Source organism: Haliotis asinina, chromosome 4, assembly GCF_037392515.1.
Source record: "Haliotis asinina isolate JCU_RB_2024 chromosome 4, JCU_Hal_asi_v2, whole genome shotgun sequence".
Taxonomy (NCBI): Eukaryota; Metazoa; Mollusca; class Gastropoda; order Lepetellida; family Haliotidae; genus Haliotis; species Haliotis asinina.
In genome coordinates, this window is record NC_090283.1 from 10,005,236 (window position 1) to 10,028,700 (window position 23,465).

Sequence of the window (23,465 nt, forward strand, 5' to 3'; positions counted from 1 at the left end):
ATGACTGTTACACAATATTGCTAGAAATATCATTTTCATAACATTACATCATCTAAAGTGTTGTTACGGGAAAGAAATGTAAATTTGGTGATTTGAGAAAAAACAACATATTTTTTTTTGAATAATTGCAATTAAGGCCGAGTTCTGTTATGTTTAGGAAGAGCAATAGCATATGATGCTATTGAAACAATGAAAAAATAACTTTTCAATCATTTCATTTTGTTATTTCATGGGAACCAAATCTTGAAAACGACTCCTATAACTCATGTTTTGTCATCGTGGCATTGTTCAGTTTCATTTAATAATTAATTTTTTCTCATTTCATGTTGATATATTGATATATATTTCTTTCCTTCACTTTGCCACACATTACATAACTCATACAATCCCGTGAACATCAAATGATAATGTTGCTCTAGATGAGCCACATTTTGATTCACTTTTGCCCAAGCCCCGAGAGAAGAGATGATATTGTCTTTCAAGTCTCGCACGCACCTGCGAGAGTTCAGCGAGATCGATGCAGCCATCTTGTTGACTTCCTGGAGTTTCGTGCTGCACCTAGAACGAATGTCTGTCTCACTGCCGTTGTAATCTGCATATTTATCCGTTCTTATCGTAAGTACTTTTGTGGATAGCATGCTCAACCTGATTCATATTATTTGTAAGATCGTATTGACTGTAGTTTTTGATCCACTGACTAATGACAAACCGGCATGACAGACGAAGTTCGTGGACTTGATATTTCGTATTGATCGTAACACAACTTATAATTTATCATCACCGATTTAATCCTTGTAACATTCTTGCACCGAATTTAAAACAGAATTTATGCGACTGCGATATTATGAGTCAACAGTCTTTTATGTACAGAAGACCTTTTAGCTCTAAACATGTTATTTAGTAAAATAATTTCATCGTTTTGAATTGTCTTTAATGTTCTTCAAAGACGTTGCAGTTTATACAGACATTGTGATCATGCATTGAGATAATTCTGGTTGTATATTTACTAAATCCTGTATCGGTATTCTCAAATCCATACGGTGAATTGTAGCTTGAGAGAGTATGATAATCCAACAGAGGATTAGTCATCAATTGTCAGTAGTTGGGAAAGTAGTGTGGCTGTCCAAGCTTGAGTCACCAGTCGCCCCACAAAGGATGGGCATGATACGAAATAAGTGAAGATATGTTTCACGCTTGTACAGATTATCTCAGTGAAATATATACGATTAATTCATGCATTGTGTAAAGTCAAAATCTCACATTGACATCAGTGAAAAGGTCCGATGAATGATACATCTCCACACCTCACATCCAAACATTTATGAAAATAAGAGTCATTTCAAGTCTCTTGAGACCAACTGTAATTATGACACGCTTTATTACTCGCTTTCTTGTCAATGGCAGTATAATAGATGTTAAATACTCACTTGCTGTTTTGATGGAATGATGAATGGGCCTTCAAAATAGGATCAAATTATTTAATCATGTAATGGTGTAATTTCATTGCTAACATTGACATATAGACTTGGTAGATATATTGTACAGATGGTGGACCAGTGTTCATGGCTACATGTATACTGCAGCTTGTAGAATTAAAAAAATAGTGGTTTAAGTTGCAGCAGGTCACTGTCGATGATCAACATGACCAAGACTAATATCCACTAGATTACATGATATTGTTTTTCAAACCCAATTTACCCCAATAAGTTCCCTCCAACTGGACAATGTGCTAAATGGGGTTTTGTTTTTAATAGTCATAGGTGTCCACTGTCAACAACAGTGTGGAATTTTTCCCTAATCATGACCTTTTAGCACTGATAACTTACATTTCCTAAGAGAATAGTGAATACAAAGCCACGTTTACAGTGTGTTATGACCTCAATGATAGTTATCAAGAGTCCCTCGTATTATTCTTGTCACCTATGGGTTGGATAAAGCAGTGAGCAGGTGCTAGTGCTTGTAGTTCTGTGAGTGAAGGTGGTTTACTGTTCTAGGTAGTAGTAACCTATCTAGCGCTTTCAAAATCCAGTAATGACAGATTATTTGTCTCACTGTCCTTGTCATCAGTCACTGAACAGCAAAATATTCACATGCACCAGTGCCAGCTGGGATATATATTATTGTGCATTTTGCGGTTTGGGGTTGCAGTAATGCAGGTTCTAAAGGTTCATGTAGAGTTCTGTGATGTCTCTGCATTTACGAGATACTGTGCTCATACTATTAATCACTAAGTGAGCCAATACAGATTGCCAGATTAGCTTAAACAAACTCTTCAGCTGTTAACATGATATATAGCACTCGCTTTCAGTGACAGATGTGACACTGAGTTATTTAAGTCCCCAGCAACCAGTCTGTATCTGAATAGTGACTGCTGGATCACATGGTGAGGCTGGGCATCTTGGCTGGTTGTATGCCATCATACGTCTTGTAATGCCAGTTGTTTCCCTTCAGCCAAAGGTGTATGGAAAGCCTAGAGGTTAAAGCCTTTGTTCCTCTCACCAAAGACCCGAGCTTCCCCACATGAGTACAATGCATGCTGCCCATTTTCGGTGTCCCTGTCATGAAATTGCAGGAATATAGCTAAAAGTGGCTTAAAAGTAAACTCACTCTCTCAGAGTCTCTGTTTTTACTTCAGTGCCCCATATAACATGTTACAGGTGGTTACTCCCTAATTGTCTCATTATTGTGATAAATGACAGATTAATCACTGTTCTAGGTATTGACCAAGCTGCTTGCACTCACTGACATTAATACACATTTTCTGTAGTTATTCTTGGATGGCAACACATTTCATTTCAAATGTGACTCAGGGCACTTGTAGAGATATCTAAGTGGGGTTTTATGTATATCGATACAGTGATTTTGATCGGGACAAATGGAAAAAGGACATTGCCATGATTTTATGACCATTTGATCATGTGAATGGTATGTTCTGCCATATCATTCTGCCATACCTAATTTTTAAAACAGTTAGGAAATGTAGGGCATGTTGGATTATTATCTTTGTCCTAGAAAAGGAACTTGATGGAAACACTGCAGGATTCACTTCAGTAGTAGTTCATGTTTTGAATTTAGTGAATGCCAGCATCTAGATCATATATGTAGATGTGTTTGTAACAACAGTTATGTAAAATATCTGCCAGCTTCCTTTTTATTTGATTTCCATTATCTATTTTCGGATGAAGCCTGAATCACGAGTTCCATTTTGTGAATGATAGGAAAAATCAATACTTACATAATTCCTTTTGTGTCTGTCTTTTCCTGCCTCAAAACACGATCACACTTGTAACAGGGTCACATAAACCTGCACTCATTATTAGAGGTGACCAAGTCGGTCAGGACTTGTGCCTTGGTGTAGGTTGTTTTAGCTTAGGTGTCATGTAGGATTGCACAGTATTGGATATTTGTATATATATCAATGTATCACAATTCCCCTTGCAAACCATACATATTGCAATTTTTTCTGGTATAGTGAGTGAGTTTGGTTATATGCCACACTCAGCAATATTCCAGCTATATGGCAGCAGCCTGTAAATAACCGAGTCTGAACCAGACAATCCAGTGATCAACAACGTGAGAATCGATCTGCACAACTGGGAAAAAGTGACAGGTGTCCACCAAGTCAGCGGGCCTGACCACCCGTTCCTGTTAGTCGCCTCTTACGAGCATAGTCGCCTTTTGTGGCAAGCATGGGTTGCTGAAGGCCTTCTCTACCCTGGGACCTTCATGGGGCTCTGTTATAGTAGGTAATAGGATACATATGAAGTTATGTGATCTTTATGGTTTAAGTCCATACACAGACCTTCATGCACTCTGACATTTTCAGTTGTCTGATTGACAAGACAACATAAATCATGTACAGTACATTTTATAAAACAGAAAATACATTCCCTCAAAATCAAATCTAAATTTGAAATATTTGTTATACAACCACAAAGTTTGTTTTCATGTCTTGAGTATGTAGAAAATAGGCTCTTTATGTACAATGGATATCATTCACCGTCAGGCACTTTGGCTCCTAATATGCCACAGTGCGTGTGGATATACAGGTATCAAGATCACAGTATACTGCAGTTTTTTTATCAATACACGGCTCTAGTCATATGCATATGTGTAACATTAAACAAGAATTTTTGTGTGAAAAGAATTTTACAGGTTTATTTAACAAATTTCTTCACAAGGTTTTGTTGTGAAGTTTCTGTGAACAGGTTATGTTTACAGAATAAATATGGTTTAACTCTGCTCTATGGCTATAATAGAAAGGAATTTCCAACTCTGTTGATCCAGTCCCGATGATTTACTGGTATCAAGTGGACAGTGTGTTGCTTATGACTAAACCACCAGAGCCAAGACAAGTGGTCATTAATTTAAGAAATGTAGTCATGGTTTCTCAGTTATAAATTGTGTAGGACTCCCCTGTTTGTGTCCACTCTCTTTTGTGTGTACAGATTACGTCAATTTTACCATGATGGTTGTGGTCAGATTATGAATGTAATTATGTATTCCTGAAAACTGATCATAGCTCATTATGTCTGCATTTAGCTATAGTCGCAGTCCTCTGTAACATGAAATAATTTTTATTGCTACTAATTATCCAAAATTAGTGTTACAAATTGAACAGTTATGCATTACAGAGCGCTTTTGTACAGCATGGCTCAGGTAATCAGCCAACAATTAGGATTAGCTACCCTGGAAGTCTGACTCCTCTAGTGATTATAGTCTAGTGGTGAAGGGACTAATATGTAGATAAATGTGATAGATTAATTTGCTACATTCCTAATAATACTCTTTATTCACAGTCAAAGGATGAATTGGTTTGTTTCCACAAAATTTTTATCTTTCAATATGTTTTTGTACATATTTTTATTTCTGGGAGGGCAGCAAACTGTCAAATGTCATATTGTCCTTTTTTCCATCAGGTTTATTACAAAATTAAGAATTAACCTCCCTTTCAGGTTCACCATGAACATAAAATATGCATGGATGTGATAATGTGCTGAATTATAATTTTTTGCAAATATATCTATCTGTTTCTTGTAAATAAATATGTCAACATGTGATGTTTTTTTCACGAAACCTGTAAATGACTTGAAATGAGGACATCTTTATGTGGATTTCTCTATCACATGCCCTACCTGCACATTTATTATTCACTACTGGAAAATGTTGTTCACAAGTGAAGTGAGCAAGCTAATTATATTTTTTTAAAAATAATCAATATTGCTCAGTCAAATGGCCTGGAATCAGTTGTCATGTAAATGTGATTTCTGTCTGGATGGATTGCTCCATAGATAACCTACTTTGTAAGTTAGGTCTTGTTTTATGTATTAGGAACTTGTGTTGCAATCTGTAACTGCAAATAATCCTCATATAGAGGAAGAAACCTTTGAAAATTTCCAACTAGACCACAGGACTAGTGAGTGGACAATAATTAGTGGTCCTGTCTCTGCTTCAGTGGTCCAAAATAACATTTACTTACCATCAGTACAAATTTCACTGGCCACCAGCACCTCTGTAAAATTGTCATTTAGTAGTTTAGTGGTCCTGATGATTTTTTACTAGCCATAGACCAGAGGACCAACAAATACTTCACACACTGTCATACTAACACCAGGTTTCACTCAGTGCATGTGAATATTTAACTATTCAAAGAACTCACACTTCAGTTAAGAAACAGAATGATGGGGAACTGTCTTGGAACATTGGCTCCATCGACTACATAGACAGACAGTGATTGAATAACTGTTGTTATTCAGGTCATGAAAGTTAATGAAATAAATTAAATTGATCTTACCAGACCCGTAATAATTTTGTTGTGATAATGTTATAAATTATCAACCCTTTAAGCATAATTGTATATTGAGTGACATGTGCAACCTGTTTTTGTCTGGTGCAAGAGGGTACTTAGTCAAGATTGCACCAGGTGCAAATAATTAGGTTTCATTTCCTTAAAATCAAACTGAACCTGAAGGTGTTGATATTTTCTACTTATACATTGTGTGGGAAGGTGAAACTCATGGAGTAGTTTTGTCAGTTGGTGGTCAACCTTTACAAGGAGATTATCTTGGATTATGTTGCAAGAACTTCACAAAACATACAAACCTTGTTTTTGAAAAATGGTCACTTCTTTAAATGCATTCTTACTTAGGTGATAATCCACACACGTTTTAACTCTTGCAACACTTTACAAGAAACACTAGTCCATGTTGTCATGCAGAGTGCTCCACACCAGTTATTCCTAAGTAGTCAGTCAGCAACTTCAGTTTGCAAATTTTGAAATTGATACTTTTTATGAAAGTGCAGTAATCAGCATGTCTGTCTGTCTCAGAGTTGATCTGTCTCAGAGTCCCTGAACTACATTATTTTCTCTACTGCCTAGCTCTCCCTGCAATGCTAAAGCTCTAAATAAAGCAATCTAGATTTCCCCGTGTCCTGAATTTCCAATTTCACTGGGGACTCCTTTTCAATTTGATTGGGTTTATGTTTTATTATCAAAAGTATATATATTTAGAGTCTAGTCTGGTCTGAACTGGACTGGTCTGGTTAACTGACTCCTGTTTTTAATGATCAAAACTCCTAAACCATTAAACATTTCTTGTTGCATCTTCCTGTACAGATCGTTGAAGTGGTGAACGAGATGCCTGTGGATGATTTAGGATTTCTATTTTATTCGAGATACTTTTTGTCGTTTGTTTTCATTAAAACATCCTTTTTTTTTCTATGATTGGGATGTTTTTCATGTGATTAACTCGGCTAGGGTGAAAATTGTTTCTGGCATCAAACTCCAAAATGGTGGAATATTTCTGGACGAAACTTGCTATACAGACCAATCATGTGGTACCTTTTGATGATTTGTAATTTTTCTGTTTGTTGTTACTGTGTTTTCATGGGGAAAACATGTATTTGGACAAACAGAAGGGTAGCTCAAAAACATGTTTTTAGGAAATTTCCCCACATTAGTGGGGAACTAATGCCTGTTATCCCAATTGTATACCTCAGTGCTCACAGTGTCAATTACTGGATTATCTGGTCCATACCTGATTGTTTACAGACCTGGGTCATATGGCTGGATTATTGCTCAGTGCTGCATTTAACAGCAAACAAACAATCACAGAATTGCCTGGTCCACCGTAGGTTTATCAAGACTTAAGTCATATAACTGGAATAATGCTAAGTGCAATGTGAAGCACCACTCACATTATCAGCCATCACTTTTATGCATGAGATCTGACGATGGTATCATGGGTTTTTCTGCCTTGGCTGCATTAATTCCAGACTCTTAAACCAGCAAAAAGATCATAGTGATAAAGCTGGAAGAAATAGCCCATAACAAGCATCAACTCTCCGTGCAGTAATTGTCTGCCTTGTCCAGACAACAGTGTCCCGGTATTGATTGCAAGTCTGCACACTGCCCATTGCTCTGCGCCTGCTTACAGGCAAGGATAGTCTTGACTTATTACTCTCCTTGACATTCTCAAGCCTTTGTACACAGAACATGCTGGTGCAGGTGCCCCCTGGCACTGGGTTTCAGGGACTGTTTGGTAGAAATCAATGATAAACCTATTACATTTTCCTATGCTGAGTCAGCAGACAAGAGACCTCATAATGTTGTAATTGATTCTAACACTTCACACAAATCAGAGACTTAGGATGGATGTTAGGGTGAAACTCAAGTGTTTGGGGGTCAGATGAGTTTCTTTTTAGGTAGTTTCATCACTGGAGAGGATGCACTGAGAGTGTTGCTAACCTCTTCATCCTCTTGTAGCTGTAGCAACGGATCAAAGGACTTTAAACGAAGGAGTATGAGATAGTTGTCAGGAAAGTATTTTGGGTTTTGTCTGACAAGGAGATTGTACACAACCTCACAGTTGTGGGTAAGTTCAGAGGAATCAGGTCTCTGGCAAGGATAGTTTCAAGGAGTCATATAGCATAAAGAAACATATGAAGTCTAGAGGATCCTTTTATTGCTATGAAGGGACACAAACCATCTTGTGCTGTGGCAGCACACCCGGAAGAGTTGTGTCCCTTTCTTGTGCCAGTGTGTCTCATCTGAGGTTCAAGTCCTAGGTATACACTTGTTACTTGGGGTGTTCCTCCCAACTACTCTCTCTCTCTCTCTCTCTCTCTCTCTCTCTCTCTCTCTCTCTCTCTCTCTCTCTCTCTCTCTCTCTCTCTCTCTCTCTCTCTCTCTCTCTCTCTCTCTCTCTCTCTCTCTCTCTCTCTCTCTCTCTCTCTCTCTCTCTCTCTCTCTCTCTCTCTCTCTCTCTCATCACTCACTCTTGTGGTTATCCAACATTTGCTTTGTTTGATTGTACTTCTTTCTGCTTCAATGAAATATCCACGTATGGTAGCCAGGACTCCCAAATAAACACTGAAAACTGAAAATATCTAGTGTTTGCTTAGTCATTGCTGTCAGATATTTACAAGAAATGTTCAACTGGCTGTTGTGAAGGACATCTAATAACATTAACAAGGATGCAGGAAGGGAATTTATCAGCCTTGATTAATGGTGGAGGCCGTCTGCTAAATAATAAAGATGACTGATTTGGAACATCTGAGACAAGAAAATTGTGCTTTTTTCCAAGAACACACGTCTTTCAGTAATGGATGAATGGATGGCCAATAGCTTGATGGTTGTTCAAAAAGATGGATTGACCAGATTCCTGTTTCATCTATGTCAGTGCTTTAATGGTTGTGGAGAGTCTTATGACATGCAGTTAGTGTGTCTTACCTTGATTAATGTTCCATTTGCTGCAAATTATAGACACAGAATTAACATCACATTTATCTACTCACAGCTGCTTTAGCTTTACCATTTGCTTGCTTAACTCAGATTTCACACACTAAACATTGACTTACACAGACTATGAGTCTATTAGTGGTTTTTCCCATACGTTAACATAGATATCTTAGCTATATTGTATATACTTCTGCAGTCTTAAAGTGGTTGGTCCCATGCTTTAATACATGTGTGGGTCTGTGCGTGTATGTGTGTGTGTATAATATTTATGAAATGGCTATTTATTATATAATCGTGAAGTCCTGTTTTAATCAAAGTGGGTCCAGATAATTTAAAATAATCCAGAAATAAACATGTTGAGATTTCAGTGAGCAACTGTGTGTATGTATCAACAGTGGAATCAAGCTGACCCTGACGTAGAACAACAGGACAATTACCATGAAACAATCACAAACAATTATCACTGTCTGACATTCCAGTGAAAGATATTAGTCTAATTATAGGCTGAAAACTATGAAAAGAACAGAACCATTTCATGCAGCATGTTTTAGTCATGTGTCATTGATACGTACACTATGTCAAGTGATGGGAACCCACTATAATATTCCCTCTCACAAGGAAGCTGGGTCATTGTTGTTGGAGGCAAGATGTCACTGACAAATTCTAAGAAAGGAGGTGTTAGCTAAAGGTGCCAGTTCCTTGGACAGTGGTGAAAAGTTTTAATTTGTTTGAGGGAGTGAGTTGGATTTGATGTCACTTTTGCTTTTAGCAATATTTCCTCAACATCACAATGGGCAGGACTCAAGCATTCTACCAATGTGGGATAAAAGGCCCAACCTTCGGTATGAAGCCAGCACTATGCTACCACTAGGCTACCACATGTATTGTTAGGAGGATTCGGAGGACAATATGTCATTTGTCGTGTTGTGTAATCATCAGCAAGATGGAAGAGTCCTTAATTTGTTGTTCATGATGATCACATTAGACAATAGATCGTTACATCTGATTGCCTGTTTAGATTTTCCGTCAACAGTCAAGATGGCACATGTTCAGGGGTTGGGGGGCAGTTTGCTTTGGTTTGCAGAGGTGCCATCCCATATGATTTTATCATATTCATCATGAAAAAAAACAACTCAAAATATGTATGATTGCTGTAAAAATCTACAGTCTTATAATAAAAAAAAGTCTAAGTAAACTTAGTCTCAGAACTTTTCGTTACACTCCACTACTGAGTCTAACAAAACCCAGTAGGAGGTCCCATCAGGTAACCTTTGAGCAACCAATGACCATCCAATCAAGCGTGAGAAGGCCAAACGGATTTAACCAATCAGATGAAGGCTATTGTTTAGGTTTTGGTGGGACTTAAAAAATGGCTAGTCACTGACACTGATGACATGGCTTCTTTATGACATGGTTACCATTAGCTAATATTTCCGCAAGCTGCCATCCTTGAATATTGATAAAGACGCTATTTACAGCGACTGTTTGCTCACTGTTTGCTGACAGTGTTGTAGCATGCTCCATATGCATTACTCGGTAGTGATCGTATGGAAAACAGCATTTGGAATCATTCGGGTAGAAACCTTTCCGAGGTAACAGTTCAGAAGGTATGTGCGAATGTCCACTTTCGCGATTTGGTAAGCTGTGTTCTGATTTGTCAGTGTCAAAGGTTACCTGACGCGACCTCCTACTATGATTTGTTAGACTTGTTAGTGGAATGTAACGAAAAGTACTGAGACTAAGTTTACTTAGACTGATGATATTCAGTATTAAGCTATATGTACTGATTTAGGTCAGTACAATGTTAATTAGAAATATTTAGAATATTAAAAATTAGAATATTTTTTCATATTAAATATGAAAATTCTTTAGGAAAGTTTATAATAATTTGGTCCCCAAATTTTAATTATTGCGTTAGTTTTTGGCCCAAATACTAATATAGCAAAGTTAAAATTGGCATCTCTAGGTGTGTCATACTTATGGCTGTCCCATAGTGAAGACACCATCCCTGCATATTCCTCATTTGGTCATCAATCACTGTGTTGATAACCGGGAGAGCTCAAAGTATTCAGCTTCACACAGTAGTGTGTGTGTGAGTGTGTTTGTCAAATTGACCAAAAACACTAAAGGAAGATTATTATTGCCTGATTGATACTCAATCCCACGTGTCCATTTCTGCAAGTCGTTATGCTTATTTATGCAGCTATCAGAGAATGGTCAGGTGAATGTAGTATTAATAGTAGGGATGTCAAGATACATGAGTTTTGTGAATCTATACGTATCTTGAACCCATGTCACTATCCTGTAATTATGACAATACCTATTTTCGCAGCATTATTGTGCAAATTAAGTTACGTTTTGAACATCAATATTTCATATCATTTCAATTGTCAATGAAAATATTAACATGTTTGATTCCCAGAGAAGCTATACCACATGATTTTTTCATATTACAGATAACTGAATACAAATAATATTGTCTGATAGCTGGCATTCTACTGATTTCAGATCACTTTTCCTTTTGAAAATCGGACCATAAATAAATATTTTAGGGGCCATTAAAGTCTCGAATGAGTCAGAGATTAAAAAGTTCTAATTTCCTACTTTTATGCATAAAAAATAATCATTTATACCTCTCATAGTAATAACATACAAAGACATTATACAGTTGCAAAATGTAAACAATACATGAACTTACTTTAACTGACAGTATGAATGTATCAAGAATTGCATTGTTTCGGAAAAGTATTGATGTATCATGGCATCCCTAGTAAATACATACGTTTATGTAATGAAAAATGTGAAAAGCATCCAGTTTCATGTTTATAGTGATTCAAATACATCAGCAGACAATGGCTTAAATAATTCATTACTTTATATTATTTATCTGAAAATTGGCACTGCCATAATATTGTTTCTAATGTCAACTAACTACTAAGTAAAGTAATATCAAGTTGTGGAACTTTGTTCCTGAGTCGATGACAGTGATCGATGATGATACTATCAAGATGTTTGAATATGATCTAAATTATTGCTCCATTTGCTGCAAAAAGGGAGGGCCTGCCTCATGCTGATTATTCTGTTATTTGATGTTTTGTCAGATTGATTATTTTCTACATAGAGGATGTTCCTTGTATCTAGTTTGTCTTCTGGCATTACCATGGTAACCCAAAGGAGAGCCGAAGTAAACTATAGAACATGTTCAGGGCACATCTAGTCTTCACACAAAATGTCTATTTTTTCTATACATCAAAACCATAATAGCCCCTAGTACAGAGTGAGTAGACCATAGAAAGGGTATATCGTGTCATAGACATGAAGTTTTGATGTTAATTTGTCTATTAAGTGTCACCATGGTAACATATAGTAGACCATAAATAGTCAGTAGAAACAGCACATCAAGGCTCGAAACCAAGTAGCAATATTAATGTTGTCTCGACAATGTAACCATGGTAACACCTATTAGACCATACATGGTTAGTAGAAAGGGCACATCATGGACAAGTGGCAGTGTTTATTTTGTCTCAAGTTGTAACCATGGTAACACCTAGAACTAGTAGTAGACCATGAATAGACAGTAGAAACAACATGTCAAAGCTTGACAACACCAAGTGCCAACGTTTATTTTGTCTCTACAGTGTAAACCGTAGTGGAGAGAGGGCACACCACAACTAGCTGAAACAATGTCGGAGGATGTAGACAAGCCCCCAGCCCCACCTGTCAGACTAGAGAGTGCCAGGTAAGACTCACGGCAGCACCGTGGAGAGAGTTCAGGACATGAAGAAAGGGAGATCAATGAAACATCTTGCATATTTACCACAAATCCAAATCCTGATTCTACCAAAATGTTTCCCTGCTGAATAAGAACAGATAGTAGTATGTTACCACAATTGTCTTCAGAAGTGATACAAACAGGTTTGGTCAGGCAAGCATGAAGTGTTTGACTCTGAGACTCTGGGTGCTGTTGTACAAAACAACCTCAGTGCTAAGACTACCAAGGTATGGGAGTTACGGTCACCATAGCGCTAACATCGCTTTGTGCAGCAGGACCCAGGGCACTAACTGTCATCACAGCCCTGACCCACGAAGGTCCGGAGTAGAATAGGCCTTCACCAACCCATGCTTGCCATAAAAAGCAACTACACTTGTCGTATAAGGCGACTAATGGGATCGGGTGGTCAGGCCGATGATTTGATTGGCACATGTCATCGGTTCCCAACTGCGCAGATCGTTGCTCATGCTGTTGATCATTGGATAATCTGGCCCCGACTCGATTATTTACAGACCACTGCCATATAGCTGGAATATTGCTGAGTGCGGCATAAAACTAAACTCACTCACTCTTAACTCTGAACTCGCTCTGAACTCACTAATTCACCCACTTTGAACACTCATCCTGTTTAGTATTTACCAAGAAGAAACACATTGTACCAATGATATGTAACAATACAGTAATACAAATAATTAAAGAATGCATACCTGTTTTAATTCACGGCTGAGTTCTTTGCCTGAACATGAAGATGAGGTGAGATTTTGCTATTTACAGCCTGCACTGTTAAAAATGACTTGTGCAGGTTACCTTTAGTAACAGGTTTCAGTCAATGCAGGTACCAACAAAGCTTCCAGCCTGTTAAAGCTTTCATGGTGTGTTTTAATTGGGAAGTAAGTGACTGGAAGTAATACGCCTCTCTCCGCACGACTTGTTACAAACATAAACATTTGCAGTGTTCACTGTAGGTTTTGTAGGAGTACGTGCAGAAGAGAAATAAAATAATAAATACATAGTCAAGATCTTTTGCGTATGAAATTTTCAAAATGTCTTGGCTTTTGTTTGTTGCTGTTTTAAGGTACCTTTTAAAATTAGGTAGATCAATATCTATATGTCCCAAACATGCACACCAAGTATTTTTTGCGTGTTTTTAACATTTTTTGGTGTGAAAAATGCAGGTTTCTGCATTGAAATAGTCACTGATTTGTGTCCTCATAAATCAGTAATGTAGACGTAATCATGCAACTGAGATTTATAAATAAAGTAAGGCAAAGTTACAACAGAACCATTGATCATTTATCATCATGGGGTCAAAGTCGTACTGGTCGCGGCCAGTATGTTAATGAAGGGGCAGATATGTAGGACCTACCCCAGATCTAACAGTAAATATTCCCAACTGGGAATTAAAAATTTCATTTCATAACAACAATAACAGCATTGTGAAGGTTTCTTGCAATCTGATAATAAATTATCAAAATATAAAGGAATAATAAAATGGATGGGGCTTTAACTCTTAACTTTGAATGATTGACATCAGTGCTCTGCAGTGTCAGAATGCTGAATTTGGAAACCAAAATCTTAAATGCTTAAAAAATGTCAGTGAACATTGTTTTCCAAAACTGCTGCTTAGGGCTTTTTGTTTGGAATCTTAACTAAGTCAGAGCATGACAGAGTAACATAAAGCAAAACTCACTCACTCACTGTGCACTAATGTCAGTGTGAGTCACTCATACTGAGGGCGTGGCTGATCAAGTACACCTGACTTATATGTTTATGAAACTAATTATCCCAGATCGATGTGCGTATACTCTACTCTGCAATGACTTTGATGGCTTTGAACCATGACAAGGTATGGATCTCAGGTGGCTGTAATGTCATGTTAATGAGAGGGTAGCTCCAGCCAGCTCCAGGAGACAGTCACCACCCTATCACGTCAGCAGTAGGTTAGGAATGGACAAATGTAGACTGAACACTGGTACTCACTGATCTACCTGATGCAGGCTAAAGTGTTGATGAGAAAGAAACATGGCCGGTAGGTCTCAAAATAGCATGTCATTTAAGACGTATGTAGTTATGATAATGTATGTCTGTATTCTCTATTCAGAAAATAACATACTTGGTGTTTGTAAGGCTGATCTTGTTCTAATGAAGACTATCTATTTTGCAAAATGTTTCATAAAGAATATATAGTTTTGATGCTTGAATCTATGCTTGTGTACTTGCCACATTTAAGCATGAATATGTATTGGTTGACCATAATTGGGCAGTAAATTGGGAGGGGGTACATGTTCTTTTGGGTTTTTGTCTTATTGCATCTATATGGCCATTAGTGACGGAAAAAGAGTGACTGAGTTAAAAATTGCTGCTGCATTGATACTATGCTATTGTAATACATACAGATTTGGACACCACACTGCAGTGTGGTTTGTAATACCAGTGTACTTGGAATACCGGTGTACTTGGAATACCAGTGTACTTGGAATACCGGTGTACTTGGAATACCGGTGTACTTGGAATACCAGTGTACTTGGAATACCAGTATACTTGGAATACTACGTTGTCTAGGCAAGTAGTAATGTCATAGGAATAATTATTGTGGAGCATAAACTTCTTTAGTCTTTTGTATCACAGTAATGAGCCCTGAATTTAAGACCTTAAAGAGAGTGGAAATTTTGAACAAATGTTTGTCTAAAAAAGCACTCAGTTTGTAGTACATGTATTAGCTGATTTCATAAATAGGCAGAGAGTTAGTTGTCACAGTATTGACCCCCAGCTCTTCAAGATTTGTATGTTGTTAACGCAGCATTCAGCAATATACCAGCTATATGGTGGCGGTCTGTAAATAATCAAACCTAGATCAGACAAACCAGTGATCAACAGCATGAGCATTGATTTGGGATATATTGACTTGTCGGGGAAGTCGGCAAGCCCGACTGCCAATCCCAAAAGTCACTTCTTACAGCATACGAGTACGTGGGTTAGTGAAGACCAGTTCTAACCGGTATCTTCACAGGTTGTTGGAACATAACACAATGAATGCATCTTCATGAGTGGAAGATATTTAAGGAAAGTGGAAATTATTTGTAAGAAAAAGCATTGTTTTTAGGCCTAGACAAATGTCTGAATTATTGAATAATTGATAGAAATATAATTATGATGGGCCTAAACAAAGTGAACGGATATGTTTCCAGCAGGTTAGCTGTCGATGGCCCACTTACTCCCACTACAAGTGTAGTGGTGTCCGTCAGGAATGTGGAATTATGTTAATGATGAGTTATTTTCTCTAATTGTGCTCCTTGCCTGCCCACATAAGGAGCAGATGGTGACAGCATCAGCCATACTTGGCCTTGCTGGACTAGCAAAATAGTAGCATTCTGTATGGACGTGTCCTACATGAGGGATACTTCACTGTGGTGTCCTACACCAGGGATACTTCATTACGTGTCCAACACAAGATCTGCTGGTACTTCATTTTGGTTTGAGACACCTGGATACTTCATTTAGGTGTCCAACACCAGGGCTACTCATTTAGGTGCTCTACACCCAATCTGAATCATTGTTGCCAGACTGAATTATGCTGTTTAGGGCTTTCAAAAAGAGGTAGGTTTACAAAGTGTGGTCGTTATTGCCTGGAGTAACGTTATTCATTTATTAAATTCTCTGTTGGACTGCCCCATGAAGGTCAGATCTTGAATTGTGGGTGGACGGCTTTTATCCAGTCATCGATCGAGCATGGAGAGCAGATGGTCAGTTACGGAACATCCTGGAAGCTTTAAATATGTTAAAAAGCACTTTTGTGACATGAACTGTTGCTTAGTTTGAGCAAAGGAAAGGAAGGATTGGTCATCTCAAAGTCTGAGTAGTCTATCTGAATAATGTATCTGTGTGAAACAGGGCTGTGTAGTTTGTCCAGCGTGCCCAGTTAGCATGGGTAGTGTTTTGTTTTCCTCAACAGATGTTACTCAGATGATATCAAGTGTGAGATGCTTTACAGGTTATTGTGATTTCACCACTCAAGACATCATGATCAAATGGCAATAACAATTTTGGAAGGTAAATAGATCATCCAACATTTTCAAAGTTCAGATACTTTTTAAGGTTCATTGGTGAAAGTGGAAACACCCTCTACAAGTGTGGGATATGTGTAACTTTTATCTTCCTGTCTTGGATCTAGGACATGTCCTAGATCCATCTATGTACTGTTTTCATACATACAACCTGTTCAGAGTGTACTGTACATCTTCATTTGTTCTGAACTATTCAACCAGTCATCAGAGGTGTGTGACCTGACAGAATCAGTGAGACACTGCACTTAGTCATGTGTGTGGATGCACACCAATTACCTACTAGCATACCAACCTCTCAATTTAATTACAGTTCTGACTTGTAACTTGCACTCTTCTGGAAGGTGATTACAATGGCTTTTCCAGTAGTTACCAAAGTAGTATGTATACCAGTGTTGGCTCAAGAGAGGGTTTTGGAGTGTTTTGACTTAACAAATTCAGTGAGGACCCCCTCTAATTTACATCTGCCCATCTACTTGATATTGGAGGGGGTCCAGAAACATTATTTTGATCAATTTGGACCCACTCAAAATTTCACTCAAATCTTAACACTGGTATACCTTGCAGTGTTTGTCATTAGAAGTGACAAAAGCTATTTTGTTGATCCGGAGAAATATGGTGGTTTGGGGAGAGGGTGGGGGGGTTGCAGGCAATGTACTCCTATTGTGGGATGGTTCTCATTATTCACACACACATTCCTGTGTTTCAGAGAGTCCTCCATGCCGCAGGAGTACAAGCCGCTCCCTAAGGAGCCAGAGGAGAGGAGAAAGATGAAGACACCTAAAGGTAAGTCCCTGACACAGCCTTACACAGATGGAGTAAAGTCCCTAACACCTTCCACAGTTAAAGATTGAATTAACACATTCTTACGCAGTGTGAGATAACAGTAAGGCCACTGTCACCTTCTTTCTCAGGTAGAATCAATAGTAAGGCCACTAACACCTTCTTTCTCAACTGGAGATTATAGTTAGGCCCCTAACACCTAACACAGATAGAATCAATAGTTAGACCCCTGGCACCTCTTTACACAGCTTGAGTCAATAGTAAGCCCCTAACACCTTACACAGCTAGAATCAATAGTTAGACCCCTGGCACCTCTTTACACAGCTTGAGTCAATAGTAAGCCACTGAAGACAAAAGCTGTTGCCATGTTCCAGATAGGTCATGTTACATATGCCACAGTGTGTGTCTAACACACAATCACACACATTAAAATGTAAATATATCTACCTGGTATCATGGTCTATCCAGGGTAGGTGTATGGATGAGTCCATGGGTGGCATGGTGTCTTTAGGCATGGTGTTCCAGTATCTCAAACTTGTCATGGCATCACTGTATGGTGTAAGTCCCACCACTGTGGCAGTGGCACAGTGTGGAGTGTGTTAATTAACGACCAGCCATCTGTGATGGGAGTAGCAAGGGCACTTAAATAAGCTGCTACTTCCTTCCTAGACCAGAGTCAAATATACATCTCTATGCAGGATGTAAAACTCCCATGGAAGAAGAGATGTATGTGTCAGAGGAAACACTGTATACAAGTAGAACTGACCAGCCCACTGCCACACCACGGGCCCACTGATACAACACGGATGTATATTAGAGGAAATACTGTATACAATTAGGACTAACCAGTTCGCTGTCACAGCACAGGTGTATATTGGAGGAAATACTGTATACAAGTAGAACTAACCAGCCCACTGCCACACCATGGGCCCACTGATACAACACGGATGTATATTAGAGGAAATACTGTATACAAGTAGGACTAACCAGTTCGCTGTCACAGCACAGGTGTATATTGGAGGAAATACTGTATACAAGTAGAACTAACCAGCCCACTGCCACACCATGGGCCCACTGATACAACACGGATGTATATTAGAGGAAATACTGTATACAAGTAGGACTAACCAGTTCGCTGTCACAGCACAGGTGTATATTGGAGGAAGTACTGTATACAAATAGAACTAACCAGCCCACTGCCACACCACGGGCCCACTGATACAACACGGATGTATATTAGAGGAAATACTGTATACAAGTAGGACTAACCAGTTCACTGTCACAAGACATGTATATTAGAGGAAATAGAGGGTATATATTGGGTATGTACTGTATTTAACGGGGATGGCAATTTTCTGCAGATTTAAATGCAAATGAATCAATCCTGGACCTTGATGAGGGCCTGCAGCCTCCAGACCCACAGCTGATTTTCAGCTGAAATCACTTTCACCTGTTACCATCCCTGATTTAGGTGTATAAAACAACTGTTACAAGAAGAGTGTTTGTAAGAAGGGAAAAAAAACTGTCACAAGAGGGTTGCAGATTGGGTAAGTAGTGAGCCTGTGTGGTAATAACCAGCTCACAGTTACAAGTTTATATATTAGAGTAGCTACGGCATGTAAGTGGGTAAAATATCTGTCACAAGAAGGATGTATTTTAGGTTACAAACTGTATAAAAGGAGACAATTGTCGGTAGAAGGATGTGTATTAGGGTAAGTACTGTATGTAAGGTGTAATTACAAGCTCTTTGTCACAGGTGCACATATGAGAGTAAGTACGGTATGTAACTGGGAGTAATCTGAGCCCACTGTTAGTGTGGCACAGGTCAGGGATGGAGTTGCAGCAGTCACATGGAACCCTAGTCACCATGACCACCAGACACCGACACTCCATATGACCACCCAGTTGTGATAGTCAGCCATTATGTTAGGAAACATGAGGCAGTTCACAGCTACCCTGAAACGTAGAAGTGGTAAGGTTGTACACTCAGAATCTAGGATCAGATATTCCGTGAAGACTTTTGGTGAAGATGTTATGTTCATTATGCTTGACCATTTTTTCATTCCTACTGTACAAGAAATGTATTGTTGTAGCCAAATGTTCCATTGTTGAAAATATGTGATGATATATGTTTATTTCCTGGTAATTGGGAAGTGGCAATTAAATACGATACCATGAAGTAACTTTATTATCTAGATTGGATGATTACGGTTACAAAAGTCTTTGGTAATGTATATAATTAATGGTAAGTGATTCTGGTCCATTTTTGTTCGTATTTGCACATAATGGTTGACATTTATGTAAGGTATAGTTGATATGATGTTTTAGGTTACATGTAAACAAACACGTGATGAAGGAAGTGTGTGTGACCATTGCCAGAGCTCCATGACACAAGGGTGAAGTCAGGTTATATCCTGTTACAGTGTTCAGTTAGTTAGACACTCATTTGTCTTTACAGTCGTGGTATTTGTCATACAGATGTATCGCCACACAGGGAGGGTATATAACCCTTGCAACAGCCAAAACATGACCTGTTGTGTAGTCTTTCTTGATTAGCAAGAACAACTTTTTATGAATAGGCAAGTTTTTCATTGCTATAGATGTGACAATTCAGTATAGATGCCTACCAGTAATAATTGCTTGATAATGGGAAACTGTCGCATCCATTGCAGTAAAGAAGCTGTGTATCCATAAGAAACTGTTCCTGTTCATGACACCAGCATTGAAATGCCACTCAGAGCAATCCATGATTAGCTTGGAGTATTGTATCTTCGTCTGTTAAGATCTTTCATATGATGTCTAAAGTATGTATATGTCATTATATATGACATATATGTCATCTAAGTATATTCTTATGCTATGCAGCTCGCATTGTCACGACATGGCTGAAATATGGCCAATGTGACTAAAATGTTAACTCCCGAACTAGTGCCAAAAACTTTATAATGTAATATTCTGCCAATAGACCACCCAATATATTACCATTATAGATTATCAAGAAATACTGTTGTGATGAAGTTGAAGGGACCTACCAAGATTGTATAAATAATCCGATACAACAAACCTATAGTCACAAACTAGATGTCAGCAAACATCATGATTGTATGCCATTGTTGCAAGCTGACTTTGTACGATGACCCTGTGGCCTCTTTAGCACTGGACTAAAAGAGATTTGATTTGTGGAATCTGATGTTTGAAACAATAACTGATTAATTAATAAGACAAAGCTTTTACTTGAAAACAACCATAAGCCTGACACATCAAAATTAGATGTGTGACTGTATTTACAGTGAAGCAGTCAGTATACGTTTCGGCTAGATTATTCCCTGGTTGCTATGGTAGACAGTCAGGTCTCACTAATCCAGCATCATCTGTTGCACAGCAAACTATCAGATTAACAAGGATGTTGGATTATCAAATGAGACTAAATAGCCTTTATTCGGTTTGTTACCAACAAAGGCATCGGATAAAGCAGATTGTCAGATAAACGATACTTGACTGTATGTGAATAATAACAGCTCTCTGAAGAAGATGTCCTACAAAACAGTCATTACTGATATGCTGACCAAATAGGTGTGGAATGACGCGACAGCCATGATACGATACATACACATACTGTGATACCCCTGGGTCCCCATCCACAAAGTGTACGCAACTTTACAAGCTGTATCTTAGTGTATCATAGGCTTTATAGTGTATCATAGGCTTATGAATAAGAGCTCCAGGTAAGATTTAGCTCATGTGGGTACTGTACCTACTGTATTTTATGCGGCTGGAATACACTGCTTATCTGGATCTCTGTGAATGTTGGTACAAATGCTTTGTGGATCGGGACCCGGAAGTCTAGATAATGTGGCAAGTATAGATTCCCTTACCCTCAGGAAATGAAGAAAGTCTCAGGGCTCCTTTTCATTATATTATTATTTTTTAACTATGAACATTTTTCAGTAAAACATGTTCATTTCAGAGACTAGATGTTAGACTTTATTATTACCCACGTGGTACTTCGTAAAGGTGTTAAATAACAAAGTGTTATGACACATATGTGTCATAACACCTTCGAGTGATTTGATTGGCTAATACGTGAACTTTGACATTATTAGCAACTGAAAATAATTAAATATTGATTACAACTTGATTCTGTCTTAATTTGTTTATTGTCTTGTGATTAGGTGCCGTATAGGAAATACATTGCCTCTACACAACAAACATTTTCCTGGAGTGAAGCGGTTGACATTCCAATCACCAATATGATATATTAATCCGCCTTACATTGTTCTGTATAGGAAAGCTAAATATTGCTTTATTTCAACAATATTTTCATTTTTTAAATAATAAGTAGGATACAAAATTTGTTCCCCTTTCATATGAAGTTTATGTCCCGAGTGAAATAATTTTGGTTTGTCACAACCTAAAGCTCTCGACAATCCAAAATTATTTTACTCGGGACATAAACTTCATATTAAAGGGGAAGCTCGTTTAATATCCTATAAATAATCACTGAGGAGTGCATTTTCATCCCATTCCACCAAGATATTTTACCTCAAAGGTGATCATAAGTCACAGGCTTACAAATGTCATTGTGCCGTATTACCTTTTATGTGAGTTAACACCCAGGGTAGTAAACAGTACACAGTGGGTAGGGTTATTCTTACACGGTGAAACCAAAGAGTACAATATATATATTGTTTCAGACATTGGCATGTACAGCAACATAAGTCATTGTGTGATATTATCATATCCCCCGGCATTACATGCCGGGGGATATAGTCGATTCCTCGTCTGTCCGTCCATCCCCCGTCCATCCGTAATCATTTTATTTCCGAAGCAATACTCAGAAACCATTCAATAGTTTTAGACCAAACTTGATAGATATAGTAATCTCAGCCTATGGTTGTGCCTTTTGTTATTTACAGATTTTTGGCATTTATATTTTTTTTTGTTTTTCCATGGAACATTTTGGTGTTAGTCTTATGGTGGGGTGGGCTTCGTTTCCGGAGCAGAACTCAAAAACCGTTCAATATTCTGCAAAACTTGGTAGATATATCAGTCAGAACCTAAAGTGGTGCCTTTTGCTATGTACAGGATCTTGTGATGTATTATTTTCTCAGTTTCCATGGAAACGTTTCGGACTTAGTCTGAAAAGTGACAGGTGTGTTTCATTTCCGGAACAGAACTCAAAAACTTCTTAATACACAATGTCCGTAAAACTTGCTCTCTATAGGATTTTGTGATTTATTATTTTTTCAGTTTCCATGGACACATTTTGGACTTAGTTTCAAAATGGATGGATGGGCTTTGTTTCCAGAGCACAACTCGAAAACCATTTCATATCTTTCAACAGATCTTGGCAGATATATGAGACAGATCTTGAAATGGTGACTTTTGCTGATTACAGATATATGGCATTTATATTTTTCATGAATTCCATGCAAACAATTTAAACTTAGTCTCAAAAAACATCAAGTAACTGTCAGATGATTTGTCCTTTCAAACAATTGGGGGCTGGGGGGGATATGTCATCATCTTGCTGCATCGAAGGCAGTGTGTCAGTTTTAATGTGTGACCAAACTTAGTGACTCATTTTTTACAATTCAGCAATACATCATACATATTTTTGTTTCAGGGAACAAAATTGCCAAGCAGAAAGAAAATGAAAAGCCAGTCATATCAGCCCCTTCCAATTTTGAGCACACAGTTCATGTGGGGTTTGACCCTCACACTGGAGAGTTCACAGTAAGTGACATCAGATCAACATGGATAGGATGTAGCCATTCAGTACTACCATCAACAGCGTCCTTGACCTTCCCCTAGTTGAACCTATCCAAAGACTTGGACTTGATTGGCAATGGATTTTCACTTGCTTTCTAAAATAACATCTATCTCAAGATATTGGACAAAAATACCCCAAATCAGTTTTAATAAAAAGAAATGTTCACAAAATATTCTGTTCAAAATCAAACCCCACCCTGCGCCATTTGGCTTTTCTTAGACTGAAATTGTCATTGTCTGTTGGTACAAATAGTAAACTTGTAACAACAGCTCAAAGGCCTACCAATGCAACCATCACTGGAGCTTCTAACCTGTTCAACTGGGATGCACTAGATAT

General features: G+C 38.1%; 1 protein-coding gene across 2 annotated transcripts in view; it reads left to right on the forward strand.

Annotated features, from left to right (window-relative positions):
• The first annotated feature begins 475 nt into the window (after nt 1-475).
• LOC137281255 (serine/threonine-protein kinase PAK 3-like) overlaps nt 476-23,465 on the forward strand; it is a 34,369-nt gene continuing 11,379 nt past the window's right edge. Inside the window, exons 1-4 of one of the 2 annotated variants that reach the window (XM_067812400.1) lie at nt 476-615; nt 12,379-12,479; nt 17,283-17,359; nt 22,983-23,092. In XM_067812400.1, the coding sequence (XP_067668501.1) occupies nt 12,424-12,479; nt 17,283-17,359; nt 22,983-23,092 (243 nt within the window). In that variant the 5' untranslated portion in view covers nt 476-615; nt 12,379-12,423. The remainder of the gene's footprint in view (nt 616-12,378; nt 12,480-17,282; nt 17,360-22,982; nt 23,093-23,465) is intronic. The other variant, XM_067812401.1, reaches the window with a different exon arrangement.